The sequence below is a fragment of the Pollicipes pollicipes genome, unplaced genomic scaffold (assembly GCF_011947565.3).
Source record: "Pollicipes pollicipes isolate AB1234 unplaced genomic scaffold, Ppol_2.1 Scaffold_2555;HRSCAF=2994_pilon_pilon_pilon, whole genome shotgun sequence".
NCBI lineage: Eukaryota > Metazoa > Arthropoda > Thecostraca > Pollicipedomorpha > Pollicipedidae > Pollicipes > Pollicipes pollicipes.
Window position 1 is genome coordinate 27,825,515 of NW_023596136.1, and position 20,336 is coordinate 27,845,850.

At 64.1% G+C, this 20,336-nt stretch overlaps 1 protein-coding gene across 1 annotated transcript; it reads right to left on the reverse strand.

Annotated features, from left to right (window-relative positions):
* Positions 1-595: 595 nt before the first annotated feature.
* Positions 596-4,026, reverse strand: LOC119099896 (protein Smaug homolog 1). The gene is made up of 6 exons (XM_037222991.1): positions 3,967-4,026; positions 3,293-3,490; positions 2,310-2,732; positions 1,877-1,978; positions 1,079-1,138; positions 596-694 (listed from the first exon to the last, which is right to left on the reverse strand). The coding sequence occupies exons 1-6, from the start codon at positions 4,024-4,026 to the stop codon at positions 596-598; spliced, it is 942 nt and encodes a 313-aa protein (XP_037078886.1).
* Positions 4,027-20,336: the final 16,310 nt, after the last annotated feature.

Sequence of the window (20,336 nt, forward strand, 5' to 3'; positions counted from 1 at the left end):
CTCGCTTATCGCTACACTGGCGGCGCGGACCGCGGCGCAGCGCGCGCTCCCTTTAAACACGTACGCACGGAGAGACGGCCCGCACCGCCGCTCAGTCACCCGCCTGCCCTCTCACCAACAGCGAAAGCGTAACACAGACGTATAACGGCTAACAGAGAGATACTGCATCGGGCAGCAACAGAGAAAGTGCAGCGCGACGGCCGGGCGCAGCGCACCGGCGCCGCCCTGTCCACCGCGCATGCCGTGGAATATGCGATTGTTAGTAGGAAAAGCGCATGGTTTGGCGAAGTCACAATGCTTCCACTCGGTCGCGGCACCGCCCGACCGCCCCGCGCACCACCACGCCAGGGCGGACAGGTGTGCGGACGCTGCTCTCTCGCGACGCAGCGGCACCCACGCAGCCACACCCGTCACGAAGTAAGCTCAGTTAAACAGCCGGGAGCCAAACGCCCGCGCAAATCAACACGTTCCCTCGTAAAAGCGGCAGTCCTGGCCTCAAAAAGCAGACTATCCTACCGGCGCAACACAGTCGGCGCGAAGCAACAGAAACGACTCGCGGCGGGGTCGCGCCCGACCCGGCCGCCTCGCGGCGTCCTCAGGTACGTCTCAGAGCGCGGTCCGGGCCGCCTTTCCAACGGTCCGTGGCCCGCAGCCGCTGGGCACTCCGCCGCGAGCGGGCGCGCTTCCAGCGCGGCTGCACGTGGCGTCGGCGGGCGTCGCTACCGGACACGCTATCACAGGTTCCGGTTCAGGCCGGCGCGACCGGCCGCCAGGTCACCACCAGGTCCCCGCACGCTCCGAGATCGCGGCGCGCCCAGGCCAGAGCCGGCCGGACGCCGGCGTCGGCGTCGGCGTCGGCACCCGGCCGGCCCTATTTGAGCGCCGTTTCGCACACGCTCCGGCAGATGCTCTCCAGCGAGTCCAGCCGGCCGGCCGGGTCGACGGCCGGCGGCGGTGGTGGGGGCGGCGGCGGCGGCGGCGGCGCGGCCGCCGGGATCGACTGCAGCGGGGGAGCGGCCAGGCCGTGGCGCACGGCGCCGTAGCTGGGCGGCGGCGGCGCCGAGAACAGGCTGCCCGCCGTCGGCCGGTAGATGTCGCCCGAGTTGGTGCGGTACAGGCCGCCGGATAGGTGCGGCACCTGCCGGGAGACGGGCCGTCACAAACCGAGCGAGGACCGGGACGCGTGTGGAGGAGGCGGTTGCGATATCGCGACAACAGACGGACGCGGCAGGTGTGTCACAGTGGGCACGGAAACGCAATAGTGGCAGCGAATGTTTGAGATTGCAAGCCACGAACCAATCCTAGCTCAAGGGGTAGCTTGCATACAAGATCAGTTGCACGTATGGCCTTAACCAGCCTACGTGTATGGCACGCACAGTCACGACACCAACACCGCAGGCCGATGTTACCGGCTGCAATAAACTACCCTGTGCGCAAGGCTAGTCACTGAGCCAAAGACACAAACCGGCTCACCGGCCACGCCAAGTCTACATAGAGTACCGCCCCGCAATAGCCATACAGAGCATCTAGCAAAACGGTTGTCGCTCTCTTCCACCCTGACCAGCCATACTCCCTCCACTTATCACTACCACCGCACCTTAACCAGGCAGCCCCGCTCACCGCCTGTCCCCCGCCCCGCCCACGGCCGTCACCTCACCTCCAGCATGCTCTCCTGCAGGCTGGTGCGCCGCGGGAAGCTGAGCCCGAGCGAGGCGGGCCCCGAGCGAGGCGCCGGCGCCGGCGCGCGCCCGAGTCGCCCCGCCGGCGCCTGCTGCGTGGCCGTCGGCGCGCCGCCCCAGTAGCCGATGCTGGGCGCCGGGTAGCCGCCGCCGAAGGGGGCGGCGGGCGGCGCGGGCGCGGCGCGGCCCGAGCCGGCCGCCGGCGCCGGGAAGCGCCGGTAGCCGCGGGCGTCGCTGTGCCGCCGCTGCGAGTGGTACTGGCGCGCGTCCGAGTGGCGCCGGAACGGCGGCGGGAACACCTGGTGGGAACGGGCAGTGGAGGTGAGGTGGCCACTCGGCGGCGTCAGACGGGGAAGACCGGGACCACAGCAATGGCAGCCGCCAGTCCAGGCCGTGGCGGTAGAGCAGTCCTCGACAGCCATCACCGAAAAAAAATACATCGCGTTCAATTCGTCACAAAGGTTCACACCCAGCGTTGATACCACACCAAACACACAGCGCGTTATTACCCACGTTCTAAACGAAACGGCACCCGGCGTCAGCGATGCGCGATCACATGCACCGTGGCACCCGGCCCTCGCTCTCGTCCGCCTCCCGCTCCCCCGCCTCCCGGCGCCCCGCCCCACTCACCTGTCTCCGCCCTAGCTCCAGGCTGATCTGCCGCTTCCACGTGACGAACTTGCGCCGCTGCGCGTCCGTGAACGCCTCGTGCCACGTGGCCTCGTCGAGCACCCAGAGGAACGTTTGGATGGCCTCGTCGTCGGCCGACTGCGTCACCAGCAGCTGCGTGCACATCTTGGCCAGCACGCGCGTGATCATGGCCTGCAGGTCGGCCTCGGCACCGGCCGCCTCGCCGTCGGCGCCGCCGGCCGCCGCCGCCTCCTGGTCCGGCTCGTCGGAGCGCGTGACGCGGATGACGGGCGTGCCGGCCGAGGTGGTGGGCGGCGCCGGCGCCGGCGAGAGGCGCGGCTTGTGCGCGCGCATCGGAGACACAACGATCACCTGCATCACCTCCAGCGCGCTGCTGAGGAAGATCTTGTTCTCGGCCAGGCCCTGCGGAGAGACGGGCACACTAAGTGGCGAGGGTGGCAAGGCGGCGGGCCCAGCACGCCGCCGGAGCAGAGCGTGGGACAGCGACACCGAGGCTCTCCACCAGCGCAGCCTCGGACGGCTGGGGGGCTAAGACGGAGTGCGACACGCCAAGACTCAGTCAAACTGAGCGAGGTCATCGATGGGGCACAAGCCCTGTGAGTACGATGTCTACGTATTATCATCTACAGTTACTCTCTCGCCATAAGCACACATGCTCCGAATACACATAGTGCCTTACCCCATCAACACGGTTAGTCTATATTTGCGCATGGCTCTTGGCTGGAAGCTCTTCTACTTCCCTATCTCAACATCATTACACCAATCACTTTCAATTCCCCTCCCCGCCACATCCACTACTCTACCCTACAGCAGGGTACAGCAACGGACACCTACCCTACCATCTACCCTACTGTAGAGAAGAGTGGCGGGTGTGCCGAAGTGTCTGCGGAGACAGCGCCTATCTCGGCCCCTCCCCTCCCCGGACCGGGACCGGACCGGACCGAACCGGCCTGCCGGCTGACCTGCTCCAGGTCGCGCAGCTTCTGCGGCCGATCATGCAGCTCCTGGATGTTCCGCAGCAGCTTGTTGGCGCCGCCCTGTGTCACGCCCAGCGAGAGCAGCTTCTCCATCGACACATCAAACAGGTCCTCGTAGTTCATGCCGGCGAAGATCCATGTGTACTTGTGCAGGCGCAGCTTATGCCAGCCACTTGGGCACGGCTGCGGGCGGAGGCGGGCGCGTGACAGGACTGGGGGAGAGGGCGCGTGAGAAGAGAGCGCGAGCCGCTGGCTGCAAAGAAAGGTGGGGACGACCGGTACCTGACCGTTTCGGAATACATTCGACACAATTCACTGCGACAATTGATCACGGTAAGGTGACGAACAGCGCGGTTGTGAAATCGGTCCGCAACACCTTTATGTAAAAACACGAACATTACGCAAAGCACACAGATGCACTCGAACTTTCACACTTCGGACCGCTCCCAAACACCGTTTTTAATTGTTTTGCCTGTTCACGTTGGACACGTCCTACACCGGGTGGCAATGTCCTGTCCTGGTGAAACGCACAACACGCACGAAGTACGAAGCGGCCAGCAAAGCACATCCATGATCGCCAGGGGTCAACAACGCAAACGCCCACGACACAGGGAATGAAACTCTCCGGACCCCTTCGCTCATGCACACAGGACGATAACAGTCTCCAGCAGGAGCAGGGCCAGCTCGCGGCGCGGGGTTCGCAGGCAGACAGCCGTCATCACGTCAACCCGGGGCAAATACCGGCCGCGTGAGGGCCCGTCCCACCGCCGCCTGCACTTACTGGGTGGGTGCCGCTCCCGCGCACCGAGAACGCCTTGTGTCCCGACAGATGTCGCTCAGGCTGCTGTGGCTGGACGAGGCGGTGCGGATTGGCCGCCCAAACTCTGCGGCGGTAACGGGACGTGACGTCACACCACGGCGGCGTGACGTCACGGTATGACGTGCGGACGGCATCTCCAGCTCTTGACAGCCGCGCAGGCACAGGCACTCACGTGCGAGGTGGAAGATGTATCGTTTGAGCCCCCAGTCAGCATGAGAAACATGCACTGTGTTCAGAGATGGAAGCCCGCTCGCCATACGATGCAACTTCGCGTGATTGCTACACAACTGGATCCTCATCAGACACCCGAGTACTCAATTCACACACACGCACGCACGCACGCACGCACGCCTACGCACCCTCCCTCCCTCCCTACCCTCCCTCTCCCTCCCCCTCCCTCCCTCCCTCCTCCTCCCTCCCTCCCTCCCTCCCTCCCTCCCTCCCATCCTCCCTCCCTCCCTCCCTCCCTCCCTCCCTCCCTCCCTCCCTCCCTCCCTCTTCTCTCTCTCTCCCTCATCTCTCTCTCTCTCTCTCTCGTCTCTCTCTCTCTCATCTCGTCTCTCTCTCTCCTCCTCTCTCTCTCTCTCTCCTCTCTCTCTCTCTCTCTCTCTCTCTCTCTCTCATCGAGCGGCTGTGCGGTTGTCGGGAGGCGGAGGGGCGGGGAGGGGAGGGAGACGCGGCTGAACCCTTATACCGCTCACCCCCTGAGCGCATCACGAGCAGACGCCTCGCCCAAGGCCGGGCGCGCGGTGCAGGTGTACCTTTTTGACGGGCGAAAGGATGGACATGCCGCGGGACGGCGCCGGCTGCTGCAGACCGGAGCCAGAGTGGGAGCCGGAGCTGGAGCCGGCGCTGGAGCCGGCGCCGGAGCCCGCGCCGGAGCCAGAGCCGGAGCGGGAACCGGCGGCGGGCGGCGGCCCCAGTCCCAGCGGACTGTGGTCCAGGTGGATGGACGAGCTGCGGGGCTTGTTGAGTAGCAGGTCCCCCTGCCGGGCGGCGGCCGCGTCACACACACCTGCTCGCCTCGGCACGGATCGCCGACACCGACTCACGTCCGGACCCGTCGTCCAGGGGTGACTGAGGGGACTCGGCGCTAGTCACAGGGAGAGGGCGGGCACCCCCGTGCGGGCACCGCTGACGAGTGGAGGTCGAGTGGGTCGGTCAGCACACTTCGGGACAGGGAGGCGGGGACGCCACGACGATCCCAAGGGAAACATCGGGTGACTGGTTTGGAGATAAACGTAGCCGTAATGATTATGCCCGAATGTGGATCACGAAGCCAATGTGAAACCGAACCAAAGAGAATCGTGATCGGGGCAAAATGTGCGGACGTTGGCATCGTGAAAGGGCAGCTGAATTGCCGTCAATATGCATACTAAAAACGAATGTGTCACAACTGGATGAGCTTTCAGTTTCCCTGAGAGCAACGCAAATAAACCACGACAGGGCGGTCGGAAGAAAAGCTCCCAGGCATTAACAATCCAAATCACCACGCCATCCACTCATAATTTTACCCACACGCAGCCAAGAGCCAGGAGAGACCAAAGAACCGGCCACGATAAATCTCCACCTCCGCAGAGCGTCTCCACTGAGCGCATCGACGTGCGCTGGAGCGCACGGCGTCGCCACTGACCGGGTTCAGGTCGCCGGCCGGCCCGTACGTGCCCGGCGGCGTCAGACTGTTGGAGCGCAGCCGCTGCTGCTGCTGCTGCTGCTGCTCCTGGCTGAACGAGCTGTCCGGCGCTGGGGATCAGACACGGAGCCGCGTCAGACGGGCGGCGCCGCGGACGAGGCGGGGAGCGGCGCCGATCGGGCGGCACGCTCCGCCAATCGTGCGGAACGGAGACGCGACGGCGACAACGGCGGCGTGACTCACCATCGCGCACACCGGCAGCGAATTCATCAACGATTTCAAAGGGCGAAGGCATTCGCCATACAATTCTGTGCCGTGATGGAGCAAACATCGAGGACGACTCGCAGCCAAAGCGGATAAACAACTTCTCCCGGAATGACTGCTGTACAGCGATAGCAACTGAGAGCGGCAAAGCGCAGCAAAGGCGCACGACACAGGGGAGCGCGAGCGGCAGTGGTGACCACGCCGGCCGCGGCCCGGGGCACAGCCCCTGTCCTGCCCTCCGTCGCCACGCGGCTGCGCGGCCGGCCCGCCACGCACCGTGGCTGGGGCTGAGCAGGTTGCGCCCCTGCCAGGCGGCGGCGTCCGGCTGCGGCGGGCTGAAGGCCGGGCTGGGCACGCGCAGCTCGCCGCCGAACGCGGCGCAGGCGCTGTGGCGCCGCTGGTCAGTGGCCAGCAGGCGGCCACTGGCGCCGCCGGGCCGGCGGTCGGGCGAAACGCGGCTCGGCGAGGCGCCGCCGGCTGCCGCCGCCGCTTCGGCCGCGCCGCTCGCCTCGGCGAACTCGGCGAACAGGCTGTGCACGATCCTGGTGGCAAAGGGATGGGGGGGGGGGGGTGAGCGGTCCGAGACGGTCAGGCGGAGGGGAGGGGGGAACGCCCGACGGAGCGTTACGGGCGCGGTAAGTGAGAGAAACGGAGCGCTGTAACTATGGCAGCGAGCGTGGAGATCTAACGTCGGAGCGATCGGAGCTAATGATCTCCAGGCGCTGTATCGCCTATAGCTGGCAGTCTCGGCACACGCTCCTCATCGCACAACGCAGTCTAGATTTACCATTAGGGCCCGGCAACTGACACGGACAACGCGTCCCGCCGGCATACTGGTGACAGCAGCCGGACCAGTATTGACCCAGCCATCCAGACTTCCAGCTGACGCATCAAACGCTTCCAGGTACTTCCATCCTGTCCATCACCGCATGCTCGCTAAAACCCAACATCAAAGCGCTTTCTTCCCGATGTCTGGCAGCTCGCAGCCGGACCGCTACAGCGCCTTCAACATTCCACCTCCGCACATTCCCCAGGTGCTTTCACAGCGAGCCGCGTCAGCACTGCGTCGCGAAGCCGTTCGACACCACACATCAGTTGCTTAGAGCGCCTCCTTTTCGATTCACCCACTCGGGGCAGGGTGGGCTCGAGTCAATTTTGGAGCTCGCTTTTCACACCTGGGATGGCCAGCGGCCGGTGCCAACCGCCGCGCTAAAGGTCGGGTGACGTTGGAGGCCACAGCGGCCGAGCTGAGCACTGCCGCGCTGCACGCCTTCATCGTGACATTTCGCCGTTGACCGGGAGTTTCACGATCGGGTAGCGACGGCAGGGCTCGGGCAGCCAGCACCGCGCAGCGAGCACGCCGATCCCAGAAACCCATCCAATCAAAACGCGCGGACTTAATCTTAAACAAAACAAACTCCGTCCCTGCGGCCGATACCAGCGCCGCCCCTCCGCTGCCAAGTACCGTTTGTCGTCGCGCGTGAGCACGGGGTGGACGGCGAGCAGGCCGAGCAGCTGGCGCGCCTGCTCCAGCCGCGCGGCGCCGCCGGCCGCCATCGCCGCCCGCACGGCGCGCAGCACGCCGTTCAGGTACAGCGGCTTGGCCTCGTGGTTGGTGAGCGCCAGCAGCGGCAGGTGGTCCTGGAGGAAGTCTAGCGCTTGCTCCGGTGGCGACACGCTGCACTCGCGGTACACCACCTCTGCCGAGCGAATGGTGGGGTCAGTAGGGCACAGGCGCCGGCCGTACATCAGATCCAACACGCTGCACTGGCGGTACACCACCTCTGCCGAGCGGATGGTGCGGTCAGTAGGGCGCAGGCGCCGGCCGTACATAAGACCCGACACGGGTCTCCGGGGGATGAGAAGGCGCAGGTGCCGTCCCTACAAGGGACACGGAGGTCATAGCCAGCTCACGTAGACTGGTACCATGGCAGTATATCACCTCTACACGGATCAGGAGCACCGGCATCGTGGAGCGAAGAGTAAGGGCAAAGACGTACGTGCTGATGCCACGACAGAGCAGGACAGGATAAGGCCAGCGATTACGGGCAGGTGCTGCTGTCAGGCACGGCAACACACCACCAGGTATTGGTGCCAAGACACTAGCGGTACAGCACTTTCAATGGACGCAAACATTTCTCTGCGGACAGGCAGCACCGGAGAAAGCGATAAACCGACGCCATCACGACTCTATGGGACCCTTCTCATCAATTATCGGCGATTTTCCTATTTAGCCCTGCAACGCGGGTGGAAGTCACCCGCGTACGCTTTTAGGGCAATGGGTAACGGTGAACAGTGAATTCCACCCAGCACATGATCCGGATGGGTAAAACATCCGTTGCCTCGTCCATTTAAACCTTGTGTACACCAAAAAAAAAATTAGCGGGTCACTTGCACCATCTAAATGATAGAACTACTGCTGTTTCAGTAAGTCTTGATAATTATTAATAAACGTACTCATGAAGCACGTGGCCAGACTCGCAGCTCCACGCTCACGCTCCGCGCCGGATTCATAGGCTGAACATTAACACCAGCACCAGCCGCCGCATGAAGTGCACGTAGATCACGGCAAAAGCCATCACCACATGGACGTTTGCATGCGGGATTTAGCGCCGCTGACGACTCCCCTAATGCAGGGAATCCCGCGGCCACAGCCCGCACGCGTCAGCGGAGCCACGCCGGCGTGCCGCCTCGGGGCACCCGGCAGCGGCCGGCTCCAAGGACGCACCAGTGACGTTCGTAACCGGCCCTCGCGCCCGACCAGTCGGCGGGGAGCGCACGGGACACGCCGGCGCCGGACGCGGCCGGTAAACAGAGGGCGCCCGGCGCCCGCGGCCGTCAGTCGCCCTCAGCACCACGCGACCTCCAGCGGCGCGGCGTCCCGCTCAGCGGGGTGGCGGCTCACGCCACACGCACGGCATGGGCGCGGTCGGCGGCTGGCTGGCTGGCCAGCCACGCGCTTGGTCACGGCCAGCGGGCGCTCTGACCGGCTGGCGACGCTGACCCGTCTCTCTGAGGCTCGGAGACACGTCCGGACGGTTACCCGCGCCGCCGCCGGCGCCGAGCCGCGCCCGTCGCGAGAGCTCCCCCGTCCCCTGCCCCGCCTCGTCTCCACCCCCGCTCCACCCTAGGTCACCGATCGCGCCGGCTCGAGCCGCTGAGACGTCCGAGCCGTCTCGGCCGTCGAGCGCCATAGGCGGCTGGCAGCGGCTCCGTTTACGGCGCCGCCGCCGCCGCTGCCAGCCTTTGGCCGGCGGCTGTCGTTGCAGCCGCTGCAGCGGATCGCCGGTCCTGGTGTCGCCAGCCGTGACCGCGGTCCCCCGTCCCGCCGACAGCCGGTCCCGGCGGCCGGCGCTGGCCACGGCTCCGTCACCACCAGCATCACGCCGGTCACACCGCCACGCCACGGCCCGCGGATAACCCCCAGAGGTCACGGGTTGTGGAGTGCCGGATGCGGGGTGCAGGGTGGAGACGACCACTTTCGGACAGATATATCCAGCCGGCTCCTGATCCTCGCCTCAGGCCACCGAGCGGACCACCCTGTCGCCGCGCGAACCAGGGTCGCCGCGTGAACCGGACAGTCGCCACGTCAACCGGACAGTCGTCGCGCGAACCACCGATCACATCCGTCGCCCGCGTATCGAAGCGCTCCGCCGAATAGCTGGGTACCATGTCTCATTGCAGTGGTCCGCGTCATGCCACGATTCTGTTTACGGGGGCGACGGGTACTTCGCAGTACCACGCCCACAGGAGGGGGCGGGGTACGCCTCTGCACTGTTTACAGGGGCAGCACGCACCCTGTTCCAGTTGAAACCGGCGATATGTAAGGCACTGGGACCAAAGATCGTCCTCAGTCAACGTGCCATCTGAGATTAGATCAGGGACAAGACGAGCGACTCATTCCATCCTTCAAGACTAGGAAGAGCTGCATCGCGTTTTTGTTCCAAGTACCGCAAGGCACGCCAAGGCGGATCACAGAAGTCACTCGGTCACGACCCAGTGCTCCGGACGACAACAGCCAGATGCACGCCCTATCTGCGTTCACATCCATAGAGTCGCACTGCCCTCTGCAGCAGCGGCCTGTGCGGCATATGCCATGCCACATGCCATGATCCATGCCACCTGTGTGACGCGACGACGGTATGGACGCCAGCGCGGCGCGTCACCCCACCTGGCTTGTTAGCCCGTGCCTCCTTCATGAGCAGTCCCGGCTTGTGCTGCAGCCGCGCCTGCAGGATGTTCCGCAGCAACGTCACCTACCGGCGACACGGTCCAGGTCGGGTCAGGTCAGGTCGGGTCAGGTCAGGTCGGGTCAGGTCAGGTATACATCAGATCAGATCAGGGTCCCAGGTCAACACGGCCGGCGGGGGTATTAGGGCTAACACGGAGTACGCGGAGCGGGCGACACGTGCTGCCCACGCAACAGCAACAAACTTCGAGCCTAGTCCTCTGGAAATTGGCAAACGCGACCGATCGTGACACAATGTTACAGAGTTACATCGTTACATCAATCCTACATCAACCCATCGTTACATCAACCTTATTCAGTCAATTTTTGACGGATTCAGCCGCGGGCTATACCATAAGTAGCGAAGGCGACACAAACATCGATACACAGCGCTCACAGAATACGTGTCCTGAAAGCGGTGGCGCAACCTTACATCCACCAGCAATGCAGTCACGCGACGGTGGTCTCCCTGAGTTCTGAGTTCTGAGTTCTGAGGACTGAGTTCTCCCCCACGGTCTGTGCGTCAAAACCGAGTCCAGTCCACCAGTTTGAAGCCTGCTCCACCATGCCGCAGATCCTCACCGGTGTGTCGGAGAGCCGCTCCACCATGCCGCTGATCCTCACCTGTTGTCGGAGAGCTGCTCCACCATGCCGCTGATCCACCTGGTATCGCAGATGCCTCCACCATGCCGCAGATCCTCACCGTGTGTCGGAGAGCGCTCCACCATGCCGCTGATCCTCACCTGGTGTCGGAGAGCGCTCCACCATGCCGCTGATCCTCACCTGCGTGTCGGAGAGCTGCTCCACCATGCCGCTGATCCTCACCTGCGTGTCGGAGAGCTGCTCCACCATGCCGCTGATCCTCACCTGCGTATCAGAGAGCTGCTCCACCATGCCGCTGATCCTCACCTGTGTCGGAGAGCTGCTCCACCATGCCGCTGATCCTCACCTGTCGGAGAGCTGCTCCACCATGCCGCTGATCCTCACCTGCGTGTCGGAGAGCTGCTCCACCATGCCGCTCAGGCTAACCAGCCGCTCTGCCGGGGACCAGGACTTGTACCACAGCTTCATCAGCGCCTGCTGCTCCTGGAAGCCGCTCGACGGTCGCATGGGGAAGTCCCTGCGAGACGGGCGCGGCGCATGAGCCCCACCGGCGAGCCAGGCGGCCGCACTGACCTACACCAGGACAGCGGCTGACCGGACCACAGCTCGAGCTCGAGCCCAGCGGCGAGGGCCTTATGTGCCGTGATGGCGTGAGCCCCACCGGCGGGCCCAGGCAGCCGCACTGGCTGACACCAGGACAGCGGCTGACCGGAGCACAGCTCGAGCTCGAGCCCAGCGGCGAGGGCCTTATGTGCCGTGATGGCGTGAGCCCCACCGGCCAGCTAGGCGGCCACACTGACCGACACCAGGACAGCGGCTGACCGGAGCACAGCTCGAGCTCGAGCCCGGCGGCGAGGGCCTTATGCGCCGTGATGGTCCGTCGGCCGTCCACCACTGGACAAACCACTGTGACGCCGGTTTTCATTGGACGAGGGCCTTATGTGCCGTGATGGCGCGTTGGCCGTCCACCACTGGACAAACCGCTGTGACGCCGGTTTTCGTTGAACTTAATGCGTGACGTACTTCCGGGAAGCTCACGAGTTTCCCCAAAAATCAAGCGATCTACGCAAAATTCAGAGGCTAAAAGTAATGTCTAGGATGGGTTTCCCAAGCTTGAGCGGTGTTTCAGTACATATACAATGTATCACATAAGATTGCGGAGCACGAACAATCACGTGGGAGTTTGCAGACAACTCCCTATTGCCCCATATGACTAAAAACACAGCACATGTGAACCCAGCTTCAGAAAATTTTGCATCACCAACCAAACTGGACTGGGAACGTCGTGTCACCACTTGCTGCTATAACGCAAGATCGGCGTATACTTCAGAGGGGAGATGAAATGTTTATGAAGACGGACATATGGTGCAAATGAAGGCCTAAACTGCACACAGACAGACAGATAGCGCAGCTGACGCGCCGACATGGGAGATAACACGACAGATTTGAACGAACGGAAACGTTTCCAATACCGTGGCAATCGCTATCACCACGCTATGAGGACATCACCCACAGCTGCGCACCACCACAGCCCCGCCGCGGCCCCCCCCCCCCCTCCCCAACCGAGGCAACCAGCAACCATCTGACAAGCCCGGACATTTCGAATGCGGTGCGTCCAACCGGCCGACCAGCGCACACCAAACACCTCGTCCCACACGCGGCGGCTGTCCTCCGGCCCAGCCGAGCACATCCACGACCATCGTCCAACCAAAAACCATCCCACAAGCCACTCATTCGCACCGTGACCCAGATCCGTTTGCGTAGCCAGCCGGCCGGCCGTTTTCCTCAAGCGTCATCACCACGGCTGCAAAGGTGCCGGGGCAGGCGCCGGGAGCGGAGGAGGGGGGGGGGGGGGGGGCGAGGACATGCGAGCGGGCCTGCGCTGCACGTGACGGACGTCGAACCCGACGCCAGCGCCCGGGCGCGTCACTCGAGAGAGCGCGCCTCGTCAGCTGCCGCGGGTCAAGGGTCGCGCGTCCGGCCGCAGAGGGGGTCGCACGGGTCACGCCTGCCAGGTGTCCGGTGAGTCTGATGCAACGTGGCGGCCGCGCGCGCGCATGCGTAGGCCGGCGGCGTCGGCGGCGCGGCGCAGAGCTGCGCTGGAACCGCCGCTGTCGGCGCACCCAGTGTACCCGGACTGCCGCCGGCAGCACTCGCGCAAGGCCGGCGGAGACGGTACAGCAGGCGATCGAAACACTATCGTCGATACAATGATATCGATCAGAAGATGAGCGGCACTTGGAAAATAGCACTAGCCCCGTGTACGCCACAGTTTATAGCCGTAGCTCCGAGCTTGGTGCTTGGTGCCTAGCGCTAAGCAGGGTACGATTGCAAGGCACCATTGTTCCTATTTTCAGACTGACACCGAATGACCACTTTCCTCAGAAAATTCAGGCTTGAAAAAGTGCCTCGCAGCGCAGTGCATCGCAACCGCTCACCACCGCCGCATTTCCAAAAAAGTGGTGGACAGCTGTCGGTTCGGCGGGGGTCACGCTGGCTGCGTTTCTACACCCTCTCACTTCCCCTAGGCGAGTCTCTGTTCCGAAGCAATGGTGCGCGAAAACCCGGCCACAGGCTGGGTCGGTCCGGCCCGGGCCGTCCGGCCGAATGTCACCTGACACAGATCAGTGAAGGCCACGGCTCATGGCGGATAAATATAGGACATGAGCATCCTCATTTTTGCGGCCTTTATCAAGACTTCGTGCTTTCTGCCGAGTGCGATATTCAGAAACTCGAAAACCTCCGAGATGTACTTCGAAGTCACGAACAGTTTACACTGCAAAACCAGTTTCCGCTAAGCTCCCGGCGTGCGCGGCTCTAAGCCACAGGTCCGGGCGGCGGCACAGTCGACCTGCGAGGTAGATGGGGCTATTCGGACCGCGACGGTTCAGTCAGAGATTCAGGGAATGGAAGTGGCACACTGAGGGCGCACTGGTGTAGTCAGGCGGTCGCCGGAGTGGCATTCTGCCACCCTGTGAATTTTTCTAAAAGGTCACAGCAAATGGCACCCTTCTTACTCCCCAGCGTTTCATTTTGTCATAACTTGAAATTTTTCAGCTTGGTGTCATTATTCGGCCGGTGCCAACAGAGTGCATACAATCCGACATGACAACAGCTGACACCGTGTCAGGATACTATGTTGCAGCGCTGCAAGCGTGACCAAATGAACAGGCTTTATCAAATACTCAATTCGCAGCATCTGGTAGCGAAGGTTACCCGTTTATCAGGACCTGAGTGCATGCCACAATCCGTGACGAATATCGAGCGGGCTCGTAGACGCGGCGTGGACCACAACTCTGCGTCTGCAATCTCGGTAAAGGCCAGCGATATACGCCGGCCACGAAACAGACCTGACCGGCGAGAATGACCGGCTTTGCTCCTGGTGGATACGTCACTGACGGACTGCGAGCCTGTAATCAGAGCTCGGCGCTGCCGCACGGCGAGAACGGCTGACGACAGCACACTGCCACCAGGCTGAATGGCTCGACCGCCCCACAATAACCAGTCCGCTCCGCCATCGTCCCGGCATTAAAACGGCACGGCCCGTGACGCAGCGCCGACCCACGTCTGCGTGTTCGGCCACACCGCTCCGTCCGCTGGGCCAGCTGCGGTTCGTCCGCTGGGCCAGCTGCGGTCCGTCCGCTGGGCCAGCTGCGGTCCGTCCGCTGGGCCAGTTGCGGTCCGTCGTTGAGCGGCGCGCCCCGGCGGCGGGCGGGGTCCTGTCATGCCGTGCGCGCCGCCGTCACAGACGCGCGCGTCAGCAGCGCGGGGGGGGGGGTCAGTGACGCACTCCCAGCGAACCAGCGTCACCACCGAGGCTGGCCGGTGCCTTATTAATCACCCAGACGCGCTAAGGAGGCGGCCGGTGCGATCGATGACGCTGGGAGAACCGGGCCCCGGAGGTGGGGCGAAAGTGCATCCCGCGTGAACCCGCGGCGCGCTGAGGCGGCTACGGCCGCGCCAGCAGACGGACAGCGCCACACGACGGGGCAGTCCAGACGCAGGGAATCCCAGGAGCAAGTGTGCGGCGACTGAACGACAGCGCCACACGACGGGGCAGTCCAGACGCGGGGAATCCCGGGGCAAGTGTGCTGCGACTGAACGACAGGGCTCGACGCCTGTTGAATAAGGCGGGCGTCTGTATGCGGCAGTCCAGCCAATTCGCGCTGTCATGTCGACTTAAAGGGCGGCAACTTCGGACGAACGCACAGCAGCCGACAGCCCTGACATGTCCGCCAGCAGCTAACAAGCAACAGCGACGACACTGAACGTTCCCTCTACGTCCCCCACCACGCGCCCTGACGCGCCTCTAATGAGGTGCTTAGCATCCTGTCGGCGCGGTGATGGATGTCCCCAGGGGGTCATTAGTCCTGGGAGTCGTCACCTGGCCGGGCAACCGCCGAGGTCAGTCCCGGCGGCACTGAGCGCCCCCCTCCACCCACGCGACGCCGACCTCGTCACGGGGCCGGCACAGGTCGCCGCAGCACCGGTGCCAGGCGCGGGTCTGAGCGCTGGCACGGACGTGCTCCAGGTGCGCCATGACGGCCTGGTCAATCGGCGATGATGGTGTCCATCCCTGTCGCGCCTGACTGTCCGGCGAGGTATGTGATAAACACCCACCGGTAGCCGACCAGCGAACGGTTATGTAGAAAATGCCAGACAAGGGTATAATGCATAATGCTTCATGTACTGACCACACTGTCACAGCGACAAAGGACGTGACGTATGCATGTCATTGACACAATGCCCCTCTGACTGGCACCCAGGGCCGCGCGGCCGCTGCCGCAGGCGCCGCACCGACCGAGGCCCGGCGCGCCCCGCTCGCCACGTCACAACAGGACTGCCGCAGCGCCGCACCGGACACCGGTCGGCCGCCGTGGAGCGGCGGGTCGGCGGGCGGCGCGGCGCCGACCCCAGCGTCGCCGAGGCGTCGCGGCCCTGCAGCCGGCAGCCAGCTCAGCTGGAGGGGACCGGGTGGGGGCACCGGGCACGGCAACACCACGTGGATGGACCGAGCAAGCTTCCCGGAATCGGCGAACCGTCGGGTAATGTCAAAGGTCAGGTGTGAGTCGGGGCCAGCTGCGGCCGACCGACAGACGTCCGCCGCGCAGCTGCCGCCCGGGCTCGAGCGGGCGGCGCCGGCATCTGCACATGATCAGCCCCACCGTCACTCCGCCCCGCAACCCGCCGCAGTCAGCATGGCTCACGTCCAAACACATTCCTGGCGCGGTCCGGCCGCGCCGCGTTCGAACGGCTCAGTCCGGGCGCGGGCACGCCGGCGTCGCAGTCACCTGTCACCGAGCAGCCGCCTCGGAACGCAGCGCGGACCGGACCCCGAGGCTCCGGCGCCGGGCGGACGGCTTGCAGCGGCGCTGCCCGCCGGCCGGCTAGCTGCCGCGTGCTCCGCTGCCACGACCCTCGGCGCGCGACCAGACGGGCAGGGGTCGGCGCGGCCGCTGTACCGGCGCAGCGGGCGCTGCGAGCCGCTCCAGGCGGGCGCCGCCGCCGACAGGCCGGCAGTCCGCGATCGCGCCAGGACGGATCTGCACTCGGGGGTGCATGTGACGATGGTCGAACTCCCCGAGCGGCCGACTGCGCGATCCAAAGAACAGGTGGACACCGTCTCGGCGGCCGCGGCCGGACGCGGACACGCTCAACCATCGAGTAAACACTGTCAATCACGCGCCCGGCACTAAGCCGGGCCGCGCACTTAGGCTGTCAGAACTAAAACCGGCCATCAAATCCGGGAAGACAGGGGCGTAGCTGTTCAGAAGCGACCCGCCGCCGCCCCAGCTGGCATGGCAGTCAGACGGAGCTGCGCCCGCCCACGGAACCATCCGCTCCGGCGTACGGCCCGACCACTGACGCAATCAACCGCTTCAACAGCTGGTGAAGGGTTCAGTCCTTGCGTTCGCGGGGTTGTTTGCTGTCTGATGAGGTTCGCGGGGTTGTCCCCACTTTCTATCCAATCTTTGTTAAGCCCATCGTCGAGGTAATGAAGGAAACACAACACCAGCCGGTCAGATACGATCGCGATAACGCCACTCCACCCATGCCAACCGCAACACCCGAGCATCCATAAATCCGTCAAACGTCATTTCGGGGATCCCCGGCCTCACGTCGCCATTCACCGTCGGCAGCCCGGCGGTGACCCCGCAGGCCCCGCCAGCGCGACCGAGCGAGCAACCAGTCGAACCAGATCCAGCCCAGTCGGCCAGATCCAGTCGACCAGATCCCGTTCCAGTCCTCAGTGTGCACGGCGGGCCACTTGGCACGCCCGGGTATTGAACGAGCAAGGCGGCGTGGCGGAAAACTGTGCGAGAGAAGCTCATCAATAGGCATGTGCACGAGCCTGTTAGATGTGTTGCAAAATTCAAGTCAAATCCGGTGAATCCGCGTCAAATTTGAGCAGAATCAGTAAGACCAAAATTAGAAAGTGGGCGTTTGATTAAATTGTTTACGTGAGCTTTTCTCCACATTCTGGTTTCACAAGTTCCCGGTAGACAGGGCGCAGTAAGGTTTTATTCCTTTCCAATATCAGTCACGCAATAAGCGCCAGAGAAATCCCAGAGAGCTGCAGAGTACCGCGTGACCCACGTTTTTTGGCAATGGAAGTCGCACGATGCGCCAACGATGCCTGCGCGGCGGCTGGCCCCGTACACTCCAGCGCAAGATCGCGATAAAGTACCGGCGTTCCCAGAATGGCAGCGCGCTCCGTTAGCAAGGCCGACAAACTCGCAGTCCCTCGCCACCCGATGCCGGCCGGGAGCTAGCTTCCCCGCCACCGCGGCTGCGTGATGGACGACTGGCTGCAGCAGCAGCTGGCGTGCCTCGAGGACTGGCTCTTCTACCTGTGGATATGCGCGGCCGACCTATGCCACTACCTGTGGACCAGCGTGTGGCCATGCCTCAGAAGCACCGCCCAGGAGTGGTGGCCGTACGTGCAGGCGACTGCGGCCCAGTGGTGGCCTTACATCAAGCAGACAGCGCACGAGTGGTGGCCCTATCTCAGAAGCACCGCCGAGGAATGGTGGCCGTACCTCTGGACGACTGCAGGCAACTTCTGGACGCACTTACGTCCTTAGTGAGGATCTACGCGGCTTTACGAACGGCTTTACGACGCAACCGGCTCCACAACGGCTTAAAAGTCCCAATATATATATATATATATATATATATATATATATATATATATATGTGTGTGTGTGTGTGTGTATGTGTGTGTGTGTGTGTCTGTGCATGCCTATAATGGCCTTAGACACGCAAGCCACGGATTGGTCAAACGGTCATGCATTTCTGCAGAACTGCTGCGAGGGCAGGTCTTGAAATAGCAACAGCTGAGAAGTCTGTTGAAATCTCGCAGCCGAAGACAGGCGTGCACAGTGCACACTTCTGCACAATGAAGGCAACAGCGGCAAATCCTGTACACAATACAACATTATGCAGAAGTGTTTCCAGTGAAAGACAGCACCCGCCTCCGATCCGGCTTGCACTACCGTACCAAACAACCACAGGCGCACAGCACGCCCCCTAGCCTGGCCAGCGGGGCAAGGTGGCACCCCTGTAGCGCGGGAGCCGTGACCGCGGCACAGCAGGGGCCGTCCTACCTGAGCAGGTCTGCCGACGACTGGTAGCTGTCGTGGTGGGACAGCGCGCCGTTGCTGCCGAAGGGCGGGGCCTGCTGGGACTGCGGCCGCCGCCACAGGCCGCTGCCGCCGCCGGGCACCCCCATGTGACCGTTCTGGTGACCTGTGGAGGGATGCGTGACTATCAGTACCGGACAAGAGGTTACAGCGCGCCGAGGACAACTATGCCCACGCGCTGATAACGTGTGGATGGATGTATACCATGAACCTTCATGGCGACCCCGGGACGGTTGTGTACAAACAAAAGAGCCGAAGGGCTTAGTAATGTCGTGAGATAAACGTAACGCCAACACAATATCAGAAACAGAGATCACCCAGCACGCAAGGGGCTTTGTCTACATGTCATTGCAATGCTAGCAATTGACGAATGGTCAGGGCTGAACAATGCAATGCCCTTGAAAAGGATTACCATCATAACTTTTCGTCAGCAAACCGCGATGTTTGACTGGTGATTCCACCAATACACGTGGTCTCATTCCACGCTCTCGCAGTCAATCTTACAATCACCTTTCCTCTGCCACTTGACCTGCCAAGCAGGTCACCCACAGCTTCCGCGCCACACTCCGGCCCCAGCGCACACCCAAAGGCCGTGCATCCCGCTCCAGCCAGCGCCCCCCGCCAGCGCACGCCTGACCCCCGCGCGTGCCACGTGCGCAGCACGGCGTCAAGTGCTCGCCACCTCCCGCCAGGCGGCCAGCTGACGGCGCCGGCGGCGCGGCTGCCAATCCGGCCGCCCGGTCCGCCCTGCCCGCACCCGTCCGTCGGCAGGGTCGCCGCTCCCAGAGGGAAAATCGTGCCGGCCATCTTGCAGGAGGCGGACAACGGCGGCTGGGCGACTCGCGGACCGGACCGAGACACGACGACGCCCCGGCTGCCGGCGCACGCGCTGTCACGCACGTCACGGGACGGCACAGCACGGCGCGGCATGGCACAACACGACACCGAACGTCACGGCACGGAACGACACGACACGACATGATACGGGCACGGGCACGGGCACGGGCACGGGCACGGGCACGGGCACGGCACGGCGCGGCGCGGCGCGGCGCGGCCCACCTGGCCGGGGGGGGGGGGGGGGGCGTGGCACACGGTGAGGAAAAGGCGGACGGAGCGGTCCCGATGGACGTGACTCCCAGCCGGAGCTGCAGCTCCACAGCAGGTGCACGCTCAGTGACAGCTCTGGCGCTCCGAGACAGGTGCACCTCACCCGCGGCTCTGCCGCCGCTCAAGGAAACGTGCATCGCTTAACGGCCGCGCCACCCCAGCGCCGCTGCAGCCTTTCAGCTAGCCTGCCAGTCGAGGACAGATGCACAACAAACAGGTCTGCCGTTGCAGGACAGCGCAGTCCTCAGTGCCCGCGCCCCACGACCGGTGCAGCCTCAGCAGCGTCGCCGCTGCGCGACAGCTGCAGCCTCCAGCAGTCACGCCGCTCCAGGACGGGTGGCCTCTCCAGGACCGCCCGCCGCTCCAGAACATGTGACCAGCTCACGACAGACCGGTCCGGCACGGGGTGCGCGAGAGCGCGTCTCGGCCGGGTCAGGCCACCGACGGCCAACCGACGGCCGACCAACGGCCGCCAAGCCCGTGCAGCGGCCCACTGGGCGACCGTCCACCGGCGCTCGGCCCACCCCGGCCGCCCTCTCCAGTCCGGCGGACGGCCGCGGCGGCCGACGCTCCCACCGCGGCGGTCCGAGAGAACACCCAGTGTGCCGCGCCATCCGACCACGCTCCGGGCGCCGGTGTCGATCCCTGCGCGGACGGCCGCGCACGCCCGCGTCACCGACGCACTTCAGGGAGGCTATCCGACGCATAATCGGCGTGGTGCGGACGATCTT

Bases quoted from the DNA above. Each gene is read 5' to 3' on its own strand.
- LOC119099896 (XM_037222991.1), bottom strand. From the start codon at position 4,026: ATGACGGCTGTCTGCCTGCGAACCCCGCGCCGCGAGCTGGCCCTGCTC. The intron at 1,979-2,309 runs GTGAGTGGGGCG...CGTTCCCACCAG, and splicing joins TGGAGCTAGGGCGGAGACAG to GTGTTCCCGCCGCCGTTCCG. The intron at 1,139-1,876 runs GCCGGCTCGGGC...GTCTCCCGGCAG, and splicing joins GGCGCTTCCCGGCGCCGGCG to GTGCCGCACCTATCCGGCGG.